This window comes from Sodiomyces alkalinus (genome assembly GCF_003711515.1).
Source record: "Sodiomyces alkalinus F11 unplaced genomic scaffold SODALscaffold_11, whole genome shotgun sequence".
NCBI lineage: Eukaryota > Fungi > Ascomycota > Sordariomycetes > Glomerellales > Plectosphaerellaceae > Sodiomyces > Sodiomyces alkalinus.
In genome coordinates this window covers 371,312-384,950 of record NW_021167089.1, presented here as the reverse complement: position 1 = coordinate 384,950, position 13,639 = coordinate 371,312, and the positions used below count along the sequence as shown (strand labels likewise).

General features: G+C 51.6%; 4 protein-coding genes across 4 annotated transcripts; 1 reads left to right on the top strand and 3 right to left on the bottom strand.

Moving 5' to 3' along the window:
• Positions 1–243: 243 nt before the first annotated feature.
• Positions 244–2,757, bottom strand: SODALDRAFT_63409 (hypothetical protein). The gene is made up of 3 exons (XM_028615549.1): positions 2,424–2,757; positions 1,789–2,086; positions 244–1,685 (listed from the first exon to the last, which is right to left on the bottom strand). The coding sequence occupies exons 1-3, from the start codon at positions 2,532–2,534 to the stop codon at positions 478–480; spliced, it is 1,617 nt and encodes a 538-aa protein (XP_028463166.1). The 5' UTR covers positions 2,535–2,757; the 3' UTR covers positions 244–477.
• A 1,730-nt stretch (positions 2,758–4,487) lies between these two features.
• Positions 4,488–5,207, bottom strand: SODALDRAFT_328688 (hypothetical protein). Its single transcript, XM_028610755.1, has one exon. It carries the CDS (start codon positions 5,026–5,028, stop codon positions 4,804–4,806), a length of 225 nt encoding a protein of 74 aa, XP_028463165.1. The 5' UTR covers positions 5,029–5,207; the 3' UTR covers positions 4,488–4,803.
• A 781-nt stretch (positions 5,208–5,988) lies between these two features.
• On the top strand, positions 5,989–6,589 carry SODALDRAFT_328687 (hypothetical protein). The gene is made up of 2 exons (XM_028610754.1): positions 5,989–6,196; positions 6,278–6,589. The coding sequence occupies exons 1-2, from the start codon at positions 6,027–6,029 to the stop codon at positions 6,453–6,455; spliced, it is 348 nt and encodes a 115-aa protein (XP_028463164.1). The 5' UTR covers positions 5,989–6,026; the 3' UTR covers positions 6,456–6,589.
• A 4,901-nt stretch (positions 6,590–11,490) lies between these two features.
• Positions 11,491–12,904, bottom strand: SODALDRAFT_363176 (hypothetical protein; the record flags this gene model as incomplete). Its single annotated transcript, XM_028614537.1, has 8 exons — positions 11,491–11,700; positions 11,777–11,817; positions 11,888–11,964; positions 12,056–12,113; positions 12,372–12,416; positions 12,550–12,705; positions 12,807–12,837; positions 12,899–12,904. The coding sequence occupies 8 exons, from the start codon at positions 12,902–12,904 to the stop codon at positions 11,491–11,493; spliced, it is 624 nt and encodes a 207-aa protein (XP_028463163.1).
• Positions 12,905–13,639: the final 735 nt, after the last annotated feature.

Genomic DNA, 13,639 nt, shown 5'->3' with positions numbered 1-13,639 from the left:
GCGATAACATCGCAGTGGCCAGCGGGCTGACGGTATAGTGATAGTGCTACCAGGAGCAGTTATCGCCACGCAAAGCCCGGTACCAGTCGCAACACATCGCCAGAGAGAAGACGAAGAAGAAAAGAAGAAGAAAAAAAGGAAAAGAGAGAAAGGGAAGAAAAACAGCTCAGCACGAAGACCACTTTTTCCTCCCGCTTCTGACCAGAGGGCACAAATCGATGACAGTATATAAAAAGAAAAGAAAAAGGCACAAATTCCTCAAGTTACAGGCAGAACATGGCAGGCCTGTGCAAGTGATGATGAGGGAAATGAAAAAGAAAGAAGAAAAGGTGTATATAAAAGTGGTATCACATGATTCAACACGGCTTCGAGTTGTTGGGTATCGGTGTGTAGTGCGGTGCGGTGTGGTGCAGCGATCAACAACGACGATCAACAACAGGGTGGCAATTGGCAGCAGATGCGCGGGGGCTCTTCAAATCACATCTGATGGAACATACCGACTTCGTCCGCTCCGCCCTGAGCACCACCATGCCCCATGTGGCCCATGCTGGCCATCCCGGGCATCTTGGCCGAACCGGACGGGCCCTGACCCGGTCCCATGGCCCCAGGAGTCGGCGGCATCCCTGGAGGGCTAGGACCGCCCATGTGCTGCGGCTGGTGAGGGGCCTGCTGGCTGGCTTTTCGCGTGTTCATCTTGGCCTGTCGGCGCACTCTCCGGCTGCGCAGCCGGGGGTCTTGGTTGCTATTCCTCCAGCTGTCGACGGCGCGTTGGATGAGACCGCGCTTGCCCCGCAGCGAGGGGTTGAGCTGCGCCAGTGCCCACCCAACCGTGTTGCACTCCGTTTCATAGACTTGCCGGTTACCGCGGTACAGGTCCTTCGGCACGCAGGCTCGCGGATAGACGCAGTTCTCCGTCTTGAACTCCTGCGATAGCTCGTCCGTGTTGACCGACTCGACGTCGCAGCGAATGGTGTATTCCATCTTGACGCGGTCCCGCGAGTATTCGAAGGCTATCCACTGTACCCCGTTTTGATCCTGCCGCACGACCAGCGGCGTGGTGGCAGGGATGGGCCCGGGTGCCGCGTTGGGATTGACGCCTCCAGACGTCGAACCCGTTGGCGTCGACATGGCCGAGCCGTTGGGAGGATGGGGGCTGTGGCCCATGGGCGGGGGTTGCGGTTTCTGGAGTTGCAGGGGTACCTGGGACTGCGGCTCTTGCTTCACGTGACGCGGGCTGTTGGTCATCTGAGGCTGGGCTTGTTGTTGTTGTTGATGTTGCTGTTGCTGCTGTTGGGGATGATGCTGGCTCGATTGCTGGTGCATCTGTGGTTGTTGCTGGCCTTGCGACATCATCATACTCTGCTGTGACGACATGGACTGATGCGGATGTGCGGCGTGCGCATGCCCGTGTGCGTGCGCTTGTGCTTGCGCGTGTGCATGTGCGTGTTGCGCATAAGGCGATTGCTGTGGCTGGGGTTGCATCGTCTGATAATGCGCCTGGTGAGTTTGGTAGTACATATTCTGCGGGAGGTGCTGTGACGGCGGCTGAGCGTAGATGCTCCGATGTTGGTCATGTTGTGATGGAGACGCGACCGATGCCGGCGAGTTGGACTGGGGAGTGTGGTAGGACATCGGGGGGTATGGTGGTCGCGGCATCTGAGCGGCCGCCATCATGTCGGACGTATCTGGTGAAAACTTGGGTTAGCCAACTTCGATGCCGCCCGGAGGCGCGTCGAGTAAAGGGAGAAAACGCGACCCTCTTGAGAGACGTGGCAGAGGATAACTCACCTGCGGATGTGTACCCGCTTGTTGCGCCTGGCGTGCTGTATGGACTCGGGTGGGTATAGTAGGGTAGGCCGTCTTGGGCAGATTGAGCTGCGTTGGCTTGCGCGGCTGGTTGGCTGTAGGGCGACGTGATGCTATGTCCTTGCGTGTAGGCAGGGGGGTTCTGAGACTGCGAAGGTTGCTGTGAGTGATGTTGCGGATGGCCGATGCTCGAGGATCGCGGGTGCTGATGCTGAGGGTGCGATTGCCGTTGCAAGTGCTGATGAGGTGCAGGACCCTGTTGATGGTGGGGGGGGTGTTGCTGCATAGAGGATAAACCCATTAGTTCCTGGCTTTTCTTTTCGTTATGAACGGCGGCATGGACTCGCGTGAGGGGAAAGAAAACAAATAGCAGGGCGCGTCGAGATTCTTATTTTTGGTCCTTGACACTACCAGGGACTAGGGCGGAGGGAAATGAACGGGGGGGGCTAAGATGGGGAGGGGGGAATCTCCCCGGTCCGTAAACCCCTGGACGTTGACGAGGATGGTTCGGGTGAGGCGTCCAAGGCCCAAATGTACCTATTGTTGCTAGTACAGCACAACTGAGAGCTCCCGCGTGAAGTGCAAGGCAAGGCTTCGGAGAAATGGGGCGGTCCCACCAGAACAAGCGAAGGTAACAGCAAGTTTTGCGCGTCTGGTTCGAGGCCTCTGGGGGCGGACTTCCGCTGACTTCTTGTTCCTAATTGTCTCCTAGCGGAGAGGGCAGACATAAAAAGGCAAAGGGCATTGAATGATAGCGGACAATGTGCCGGTAGGAAGAAGAGGCGGTACTCGAAGTGAGGAATATGGTTATGAGATAGTGGAAGGGGCAGGGCAGTAGAACGAACAGGGGGGCAAGGGTTGTAGGGGGTACATATAGACTCAGGTATTTGAACCAAGACGACGGGGGATTGGTAAATGGTGGGTTTGGGAATGGTTTGTGATTGGGGGAGAGGGGGGGGGGTGTTCAGGTGTTAGGTCCAAGGGTGCTGGTGCTTGATGCCAATCTCTCACGCGTCCTGATTGTTCTCCTCACCCGCGCAATGTGCGGCAATCAAAATGGTGGAACGAACCAGTCAAAAGCGACGCGTCTGACGAGCCGGTATAACGAGAAGACGGGACAAGTTCCAGCAGAGGCTGGCGCATAAATCAGCAGGTACGTGGTGTGGTATACGGGAAATAAAATAATGCAAAGGTGTCGATGCAAACGACGTGTGTTGTGTGGGGAGCGAAACGTCGTGCGCGGTCGCCGATTTTTCGTTTGAGACGACCCCCTGTTGTGTCGACCAGGCTGGAGAACGTACGTTGTAGCGTAGAGGGCAAGACAGGATTTGAAGAGCAGGGGGTCGGCGGGAGAAGAGCTGACCGGGGAGGCCTGTATTATGAGCGGGAGCAGGCATGCGGCTGGGTGGAAAAGGGCAAAAGGGGTAGACCGGCAAATGGGGGGAGAGAATAAAAAAAAACCCAAGGAGGAGAGAGGGGTGTGGGAGTGGGGGGGTGTAGGAGGGCAGGGCTTTGACAACGGTCGGGACATGAGAGAAACGTGACAGGGGTATACTGCATTCCCGTATTCAACAGCCAATGGCGGAATCCATTTGCAGAGCCGGTCAAGGAGCCAGTTCCCAATGAGGTACTGTACTCCGAGGCTACCTTAGGCAAAAGATCCAAGGATCAGACGGGCGTGGCGCTGGCCCCGTTGTCGAGACAAGTACCTTGTACTTTCTCATCCGGTTCCCTGTGGTTGGGTAAGGTAGTGTATAGTTGGGTCAGAGTCAAGCCACTGTCCCCAAGCATGCCCCTCCAATTCCGCTTAGCGTCCCCCTTTTACCAAGCGTGGAAGCCATCCTTCGTCGCTCCATTGGTTCTCCACTGCCCACACCGCCTATGGGTGTTGGAGACCAGAGACCTAGTCCTGTCTCCGTTGGGTCTGAAGGATGCGATACTGGCCGGCTAACGTCTCGAGATGTGTCCACCCATGCATGCATGCATGACCTGTCCCCCATGCGATGCGAGGTCAAGACCAGGCATTTGGGCGGGATTGTGAAAGGATAGGAGGATAGGAAGTTCCCAACCGAAGTACGCTGTACACAAGGTAGTGTTGAGTACCTTACGTTGTATGTACGTTGTACATCGACAGGTCCGCTTGGACTCTCGAGCGGAGGGCAGACACAAAAGAGATCCGAAGCGAAGGCGAAGGAAGACGGAAGTGACAAGAAAAGGTGGTGTCCTGGAATTAAGCTTGTCCTTGCGCGCCCCCAGCTTTTGGTTTTTGGGAATTTGACCTCGATCGGCTTCGAGCTTGCCCGCCCGCCTCATCCGCTCGGTCGGTACATTGTACCAATGCCCGGTGCCTGGGAGAGACGCGCTCAGGTATTCTGCTCTGGGAAGGTCCGTTTTCCCTGGCGTTTTCTCGAGAAGAACAACAAGAAAACCCAGAACGGAAAAAGGTGACAAGACGGGGGAATTGGGAGAGCTTGTCAAGCACAGGGTCAAACAAGGAAGAGAGAGTGGTGGTGCTTTGGAGCGCGTTGTGTGTCTTGTGCAAGCCACAAGCCATGTTTCCCGACAGGGGTCTTCCCAGTCCCCATAGTGCAAAACCACGTTTGATTGGAGAAGCTCTGTCAGCAACAACTCCACCACCGAGGAACCGGATATGCCGCATGTGCTGGAACTGATGGATATTGCCCTTTTTGCTTCAAAGTGCGACAGCTTTTGGCAAGCAGCCAGCTCTGCTAGAGCCTTATGCATTGCATTACTGTGCTGTGCTATGCTGTGCTGTGCTTTGCATGGCGACCTCGAAAAGTCAACCATGTTTGAGGCACGGTCAGGTCCACTACCTGAATTCAACTGGACTGGACCGCAACGCACTTGAGGCCAGGCCTTCTTCAAGTCGCTGACCCGTTTGTGCCACCCGTTGGCGCATCCCACCATCTTATGTTTTGACGCCGTACCATGCTCGCTTGACACATGGCGACCGCGACACGCAGGTACGGTACGGGATTAAAGACGCTTGTCGCAGCGGCAGTAGCAACCACCTTGTCGATATCCGTCGTGGCTGACATGTGCACCCATGCGATCGACCTTGTCATCCCCAAACTTGATAACTTGGGGAATGGTCGGCTCGCAGCTCGACAGCTCAGGGGCAAGGGGGGCAAGAGGGGCAAGGGGAGAGGAAAGGGCAAGGTGTGGGGGGCGCCATTTGGCGTGTCCATGGTACGGGTACATGATGGAACGGACCCACACCACAAGGCGGCACAAGGGATTATGCTGGCCCCCGGTCGCTCTTTTGAGAGACAGGACCACCCTGGCAATCTCACGAGGCCCTAAACCTGTGCGACGACAAGCTTGCAACGAGCCTGTCCATAGGCCTTCTGGAACTCGCGAATCGAAGTTCTTTGGCGCGTCTGAATCCTCAGGCCCCGCGTCGCGAGTGTCCGTCGAAAGAGTTCGACGGACACTCGACTCGGTGAGAAGAAAAGGTAGAAAAGGGTGAACAGAGTCAAGGGGAGCGTAAAAGCATGTAACAAAGCCGGTTACCCTAGGGAGAATCGTCCAAAATCAAACAAAACAAAAACAGACGAAATAAATCAAATATCAAAGTAGGAAGAGAAGTTCGACTGAGATATGCGGACATCAAAGAAACGAATACAAACGTACTGTGTCACCGACGCCGGGGTCCGGCTTGACGAACTGGCCTAATGTCGGGCGATTTTGGGCCATGGTTGCTGCCACTGTCATATGTTGTGTTGGATCCCTGTCGACTCTTAACCTGTTGATGGAAGTAGCTGATTAGCCTCGATTGTCTGTAATATAATCCCTTGCTTCGATATTCGCCAGAGACTCCCAACCATGCCCAGCACGGTTCGAGATTCCTTTGACGTAGCAGTAGAGCTGATCAGGAAGACGCTCGACAAGGGAAGTGCATATATGGTGAAGGCGAGACGTAATGATGAAGCAAAAAAAAGCAAAGATCGATCCCCTGATGTGTTGCGAAGAAACGCTGCACTTACCTTGTTGAAGATCCGAACGCACTTTATTTACCCTTTGGTAGTGTCCGATGTCCCAACTGAGACAGCTCCTCGAGCGCGACTGCCCTTTCTCTCAGAGGCGTCCTCGGTCTCTACTGAGATTCGGATGGCCAACACACGCGTGAATAGGGCGACTATCGCCTCTGCGCTAGCCCCTGGCGAGGGAAAAATCAAACAGGATGCGATGCTGTCGTAATGCGACCTTCGTCCGAGTTCGCAGTTCTCGTCACTCTTGCTCCGGTATGTACGTTCGTCACGGAAAGCAGTTGTAATGCTTTGGGCTTGACAGGTCTCAAGTTAGATAATCGAAGAGCACCAGGCTTGCTTGCGCTGTGTAGCCGTGTCGCGACGAGCTGGAGAATGCGCTATAATCTAATTAGTCAATGGAAGGAACTAAGAGGTAGGTCGCTACACGACCAAACAGAAGCAGGGAGGGCATGTACTACCAGATACACCAGCCCTATGTATGTATGTCTGTTTGGCGGATGCGGCAGAAAAGCTAAGGGTGTAGGGGTGGGTGTGTGTATGCAAGGGTATCCTATGGTGAGGCAGAGCTTGAGGCGAATGGCGTTTCTCGGACCGAAGCAGGCAGGAATGATGCTTTGCACGGGCTTGGGAGTCTAAAACTGACAAGGTTGGGGAAGAATGGATACTCAAAGGGAAAAAGAAAAAAGAAAAAGAAGAAAAAATCTCCCCCAGAAAAGACGCTCGGTCTGCAACTAGATGTGGTACCCGAGTTGTATTTACAGGGTGCTAAAGGGAAGCCCAAGGGGAATGATCAGACGAAAGGAAGATGAGAAGGAGCGGGAAGATTCAACACGTTTGTACTAAGGGCCAAGCAGTCAAACAGGGGCCTCGCGCATTTATCAAGGATGGACGGAGTTATTGATGAGAAGGGGGTACGAATATATCGAAAAGGGGAAGGAATTACCAAAGGATGATGCCCGCACATCGGCTCAACACCCGTTAATAATTGGAGCCTGGTAAAGCCTTCAATTGTCGAGTGGGGGTTTCTTGAATATTCATCGATACTTGTACGTTGTACGTATCTGTATCCTGACCAAAGGTACCTTACCTTACTGAGTAAGGTACTGTACATACTCTACTCCTATGTACCTACCCGGGTAGGGGTGGGTATAGGTCAGAGCTCGAACAGAGAATTTTGCACTGACCAGAGCCAGGACAGAGATATCGCTGTCAACATAATGTTCTAAGACTTCGGACATCTGACCAGTCCATCGAGCTCTGACCTATAACCAGCCAAACCCGGGTAGGTATGTGCAGAAAGGTATCCACGACCGAAAGATACCTAAGGTACTAACCGCAACTGGATAAAGATGGGGATAACAATTCGAGAGAAGCGACGGGCGGAGAGAGTGAGCTGCGCAGAAATTTCCTAACCAGAGACGCGCTTCATAAAAGCCCGGTCAGTGTCCGTTGCACTGAGGAGAAAATTGACACTGTTGGCTGTCAAGGATAAGACGCTCAGGCGGCCCAGCTGTACGAAGTATTCGTAGTAGCCCGGAGCTCGATCCGTCGAGCGGGAACACCCTTGGCTCTTCGTACCTTGCTCAACCGTACGTATGTACCTACCTCCATATAGACTAGGGTGAGGACTAGGGGAACCATCCGGGGTTCACGGACTGAGGAACGCGTCGGCTGTTGAGAAGGTTGATTTGGTAATTCCATGAACAACTACTGTAGGACCAGGCAGTGCGTGCGTCCAGAAAATGTCGTAAAGTGGTTTCGAGACGCACGACTCGATTAAGAGATGCATGCGTTGCACGTGTCGAATGAAGACGCGAGCTAACGAGAAAAACGCAGCCGCAAAGACCAGAGTGACGAGAGGGAGGTTTGACCTGATTGGACCCAATACGTTGAGCGATACCTCGGGCTAAAGAAAGACACGCAGGGGCTCCGCATCATGACCATATGTACGAAGCATGTACAACGATCTCGCGGGACACCAAGTCAATCAATAGGACCAGAACGCCGGGCCGGGGGAGTGTCACTTTGTGCTGGGAATTGGGGTGCGTGTTGGAGGCGGAAAGCCTTTCTCCGCTGAGACTCGAGAATACCAGTAGGTAAGGTTATGCTGATGCCCGGGTCATCTTCTTCGGCCTTTCGCTGCCTTCCTTATAGCTAGGTGCATATGTTAAGGTACTTTACGCAAAGAAAAAGGCGATCCCTAAGCCCACTGGGACGGGATAGGGCATGAAAATGACAGTCAACAGTAACACACACGCAAACCGAGATAACTGGCCAACTAGGGAAACAGCTCGGTATTCCCTACTGTAACACAATTGATTGCCAGTAAAATAAGGCAATGGTTGGCCGAGTCAGGAGAATCAACTCCATCTTATGCGCGAGGTTAGAAACCTTTAAAAGGGTACGAATTCAAGCTAGATGCCTTATGTATGGTTGTTTATGATGGCTTAGGCGGGGAAGCTGCGATGGACACGTCCTGGCAGGATGACACGTGCTCCCCCGGTCAGTGTTCAGGGAGGGGGGATCAGTGAGCCCCAGGTATTTCAGTTCACAGCGCCCTCTTTGTGTGACCATGAAAAGTTCAAATGTTTACACAGAGGGTGCAAAAAGGTCCAAAGAGTGTCAGCAATGCCTGAGCCTGCGTCCTTTATAACTTTAGGTAATACATAGGTACTCGTTTAAGCGGTTTACAACAGGACCTTAGCAGGTGCCCACTTTGTGCAATATCGTCGAAGGTCCAGGACGGAAAACCAAGTACTTCCGTGTACCTTGTTATTATTCTCTCAAACGGCTTTTTTGGGAAGGCGAATTTCTCTGTCCCAGCTCAGTTCTGACGTACTTCGTCACTAGCCCGAATTGCGTATATTCGTAACTCCGCATTATTTTAGCCAAGGTAGGTGCCTTAAGGTACGTTGTATATATCTCCGAGGGGTTTGATAACCCCTAGACCCTAAGTTACATTACATTAAGTGCTAAATCCCTAATTCCACCTTACTAACCTCTTCGTCATTGTATAATAAAGCAGGGGCCTGCTTTACAAACCATAGACTATCGTAGAGTTGTAAGCTACAAGGTATGCTGTACGTTGTACGTCGTATGCTCAGCGGTATAAGCGATGCGATGCGATGCGATGCGATGCGGGATGTGAGCGAGTGACAAGGATAAGACGACCGTTGGGTCAGTGGAGATGGTGTGGAGAGATGGAGAAGACGGTGCCTGGGGGACCAGGGTTAGGCTCCTCTCGCCTACCTTACCTAAGGTAGGTAGGGACCCACCTTAGGTACTACGTTGTATATGTATCTATGTCCTTGTATACCTACAACGTACCCTACCTCGGACACGAAGGCCGCTTGTTTTATTGCCCGGAAATCCCTGCAGTAATATCCTAGGGTTATAAGATAAAAAAAAGGAAGCGTTATCCGTTCTTCAGATATACTATTTATTCTCGTTTTCGGACACCTATATCTGTCGTGAACTAAATACTGGGTAGAACGGTTATTCTATAAATACAACGCGACCGCTCTGAATACTAGAAGTAACAGAACAGATATCGTAACACTCGGCGACGTAGTATAGTTAATATAAGCGTAAGATAGGGGCTGTATAAGAGGGTCTTAATACAGGAGTGCGAGGCAAGAGTTAGTGTATACGAGTAAGAGTTTGTGAGTGGTATTTAGGTCGCGAATTAAGCTCTGCTACGGAGCGTCTTGTCCTTCTTCAGATACGCACGCCGCTTTATTTGCTAAGAAGCGACGGAGGAAGCCGCGAGGAATATATTTTTCACTCATCTCTTCTCGGTTCCATGCCAGATTGGTAATGTGTGTACGTTGTAATGATGGTACCTATATGAGTACGTGCTGCGTATCAGACTGCCAAATAGAGAAGGATCCGCGCTCTATATCTTATCCCCTTATTTATTTTACCACAGAAAGGCGCCGGATGCACCTGGCAATCAAAAAAAAAAAAAAAAAAAAAAAAAAAAAAGGCATTTTGCTGCAGGTGAGATTGCATGTCCTCTTAGGCAGGTATCTATAATTTCAGGCCCGTGCTTTTATTATAACGATACACAGCAGCACATTATCTCCGCCGCGAGGGAAAGGCCTAACGATACAAGGCTTACCTTCGGACTTTGCTGACGAATATTCATATGTATGTAATATCTGGTGGTATTTTGGTTATAGAGCGAAACCTATCCGCGACCGGAAAAAGACGATTCAGACAGGCATGGTCCTGACGTCGTGCCTTGTACCTTGGAGGGCCCGCGCCTACCTACCTACCTAGGTAAACGGTATACGAAGTACTGCCGGTACCTTCGTGCGCTTCTCTCGCTGTCGAACTTTGCCGTAATCATGAATTTACTAGGTACCTTACCCTGGAGAGGGCCCCAACAGCCGGCGATGAATTTTTTGTCCGCGAAGTACCTTAGGTACCATATTATTGCCCTTTCTCGGCTTGTATATATACCTACCTTACGTAAATTACGGGGTAGCATTTATATCGTCCGATATCGATGCTCCCGCCCACTTGCTCTATTTTTAGGTAAACCACGACCTGATTCTCTCTTTATATCGTCACATCGATATCGTCTTTCGGCTTAGCCTATTTCTTCTAGGTACGTTGTATAATAGAAAATATATAATACTCCGTACTTACGTTGTACAACACGACGGAGTACATATGAAACGAGGGTGGGGGAAAACATGTGAATATCATGTGCACAAGTCTCTGTGCATCTTCCTGATTGTCCATCGATCATACGGAGTAGTATGTACAGTTCTACTCCATCCTGTTATAGGGCGGTTCGCAACTCAATCATTCTCGCAGGGGCACGGCAACAATGAGTACGAAGTCGAACTCGGGAGACAGGATCATTAGAGAAGGGGGTTGTCGGTTCAAGTGCTTCGGCACTAGGCCTGACTTCCCCGCACCGCGCAGGGTAGGAGAAAGCGGGTTGAGACGAAGCCACAATGGCGGTAGCTTCATAATAATAGGTATTGACTGAGTAAATGGGTCCAAGTTTCCATACAAATCCCCACTTCTTTTTGTCCTTTTTTTTATCGGCAGGGGTACGCGGTTTCCCTGTGCCTCTGTGCTTTGTTTAAAACGTACTCGTTTTCTCGTGCTTGTTTTGGGTTTACGCGTGACACCCTGGGTTTTTCATCCGGAATTTCGACAGATCAATTGGTCCGTCTGGACGGTCCGTTCTACCAGGGTTCCGTGAGATCAGCGTGCGGAGAAGCTCCTGATCCCGGAGCGAAGGGCATATCGCCGGTATCAGACGCGTCGAAAATCTCCATGGACGTTTTACGTTGTACCTTGGATACCTTAGCTAAGGTACCTACATACTTCGCGCAAAGAATAAGGTAAATACATAAGGTAGGTCAGCCATGTCACGTCTATCGGCATAAGCTAAGGCGAACCGATGGTATAAGGTATGGATAAAGCGCGGTACATATCTGTGCATAACTGAGGTGGACTCAAGCTTCACACCATCTGTCAACCGAGTTGGGGTTGTAACCACGTCATTGACTCCGTTGAATAACAACGCGCAAACAGAGACCAACGACCCATTAACATCAAGGGTGTTAGTACATACCGTATACTGCCATGGTGTTCATGGCTGATGACGGCTCTCTTGATGTCCACCCTCTTTAATTACCATGGCAGTGGATCACTGGTGCCGCACCATCCACACGGCACGCAAACAAGGGGCATTCAAGGCAGCCTTGCTATTGTCCCTTGTAAAACCATGTCCAGCTTGGCCGCCAGACCCCAGCGACTTATCCACCCAGTCGCTTGGTTCAGCCTTCTCGTTCACGTTGACTTGATCGAGAGTCACGAATGGTTGGGGCATGGCTCCCTTGTATCTCCCCACAGCCATCTGCCGTCGTTTTCTCGATGCTCGATTATAAGTCTGTAAAAAGGCACCAGGGCTGTCTCAACTCAATGCTGGATACCTCGTCCAGCACTTTTCCCGGGGCCGTCCCGCCCCGTCTACCTAGAGAGAGAGAGAGGAGTGAGAACTTCCTTTGTGACCGAAACCGGCTAGCTTCGTTCCAACTCTCAACCGGTGATCAGCAAAGAATATCGGCCAACCATCTCCTTGGCCCAAGCCTTGTACCGCAAGGTAAGGTAGTTATGTACACTACAAAGTACACAGTCCATCCGTCGCCCAACGGGTCGCTTAGCTTCTTTCCGGACGCCACTCTAGCACCCCGCTCCCCCACCCACCACACGCATCAGTCATATCGGCTCTTCCTTGTCTTTCCAAGATATGAAGTTGGCTATCGTCATCTGAAGGAACCATGGCATTCAATATTTTCAGAGTCGCCAGTTATGATACCTAATTTCCTCGAATGGTCAGCAAAAGACGAGTTCTTGAATCGGTTTGTTTGGGGGCGCCGGGAGTTATAGTGAATTCCCGGCCAATATTTACTGCGTCCACTACATAAGTACTCCGTACTTTTGTCGTAGGTACCTACCTAGGTAAGGTACACATAGGTAGGTAAGGTAGGTACCTGCCTTAGGGCAGTACATATGCGTTGTACATACGTTGTACGTAGGTACGAGGGAAGTGCCAAAAGTTCCCGTCTTGTTCTGTTCTGGCCCACAAGTGGAGAACTTGTCTAAGGTACCTGGTATCGGAACTCTCCGAATTCAAACCAGGATACGCATATGGCCACCCCCCTCCGTCTGTACACAACTGCATAACGCTATTCCGCCTTTGTACGGATGCCCTCGAGCTCGTGCTCGAGGGTTGACGCGATAGTCAGGGATGAAGCTCCACCGGCGCAAGGACAACCATGATAAGTGAGACTGGGCGCAACCTCGGCAAGGGTGGTCCGTCCAGACGGGAGTGCGAACTGGGGACCGAGACGGACGATCACTACCCAGATGTTTTGTTTGAAGACGGAATGGAGACCTTGAATCCCGTATGCGTACAACAAGGAACGGATCCTGATCGAAATCGACGAGCTTTGTACATACGAAGGTCGAAAGTAAGGGGTAGAGTGTACGGCTAGGAATCATGTCGAGTTCGACCACCAGCAAAAGAAGAAGAAGATGTACATACAACGTACCGTCATTTGTCGGGAATAGGTAAGCAAAGTCTTCACATCGGATTTCGGCTACGCTGTACATATGGGGTCGGTCGAAATTAGGTGTTCTACTCCCGTACATTGTACACAGGACGGCATGCAGTTGGCGCGGTAGTCGGTAGATACTCTAGGCGGTTTCAAGGGCCTCGCTTCTGGGGACGAATATGCGCCAATCAATATACAACGTACAACGTACAACGTACATGCTCCGTATATACACCCATGACTCCCGCGGCATGCAGGAAGAAGAGACAGAGGACGTGCACTATAAATTACTTCGTACGTTGTACATACAGTCACGTCGCATCACTGCGACCCACCCCGGGCGAATCTCAGAGCCGCGTCTCGGCGAAACGAACAGACGCAAGGTCAGCTCACCGACTTCTCCAAGACGATATCGAATGCCTGAGAAATATGCCCAATTAGTAATTCCGTTCAGAGAATTGAGGAGAATTCAAGGTGGCATCTGTACGTCGTAATTACGAAACACGTATCGTACATAACTCGTCTCGGAGTGGGTGTCGAAGTACGAATATCGAATATACACAGGACTGCCCGACTCCTTATCGGTTCTTGTCGCCTGAGTTACCCTCTAGACTGCTTCCAGGGGGTTCAACATGGGGCCTTCCTTTGTGCATGCTGACATTCATCCATATACTGAAGACTGCGGAAAGATGCTTGACTTGGACTATCACACTGCCCTCTCGCATCCCTACGCTGCTT

What these genes read in the sequence shown, in the direction of transcription:
- SODALDRAFT_63409 (XM_028615549.1), bottom strand. Translation starts at nt 2,534, where the DNA reads ATGTCTGCCCTCTCCGCTAGGAGACAATTAGGAACAAGAAGTCAGCGG. An exon ending in TGTTACCTTCGCTTGTTCTG is followed by an intron (nt 2,087 to 2,423) that starts GTGGGACCGCCC and finishes TCCTCTATGCAG; the next exon opens with CAACACCCCCCCCACCATCA. An exon ending in AAGCGGGTACACATCCGCAG is followed by an intron (nt 1,686 to 1,788) that starts GTGAGTTATCCT and finishes AGTTTTCACCAG; the next exon opens with ATACGTCCGACATGATGGCG.
- SODALDRAFT_328687 (XM_028610754.1), top strand. Translation starts at nt 6,027, where the DNA reads ATGCGACCTTCGTCCGAGTTCGCAGTTCTCGTCACTCTTGCTCCGGTA. An exon ending in GCGACGAGCTGGAGAATGCG is followed by an intron (nt 6,197 to 6,277) that starts CTATAATCTAAT and finishes GGCATGTACTAC; the next exon opens with CAGATACACCAGCCCTATGT.
- SODALDRAFT_328688 (XM_028610755.1), bottom strand. Translation starts at nt 5,028, where the DNA reads ATGTACCCGTACCATGGACACGCCAAATGGCGCCCCCCACACCTTGCC.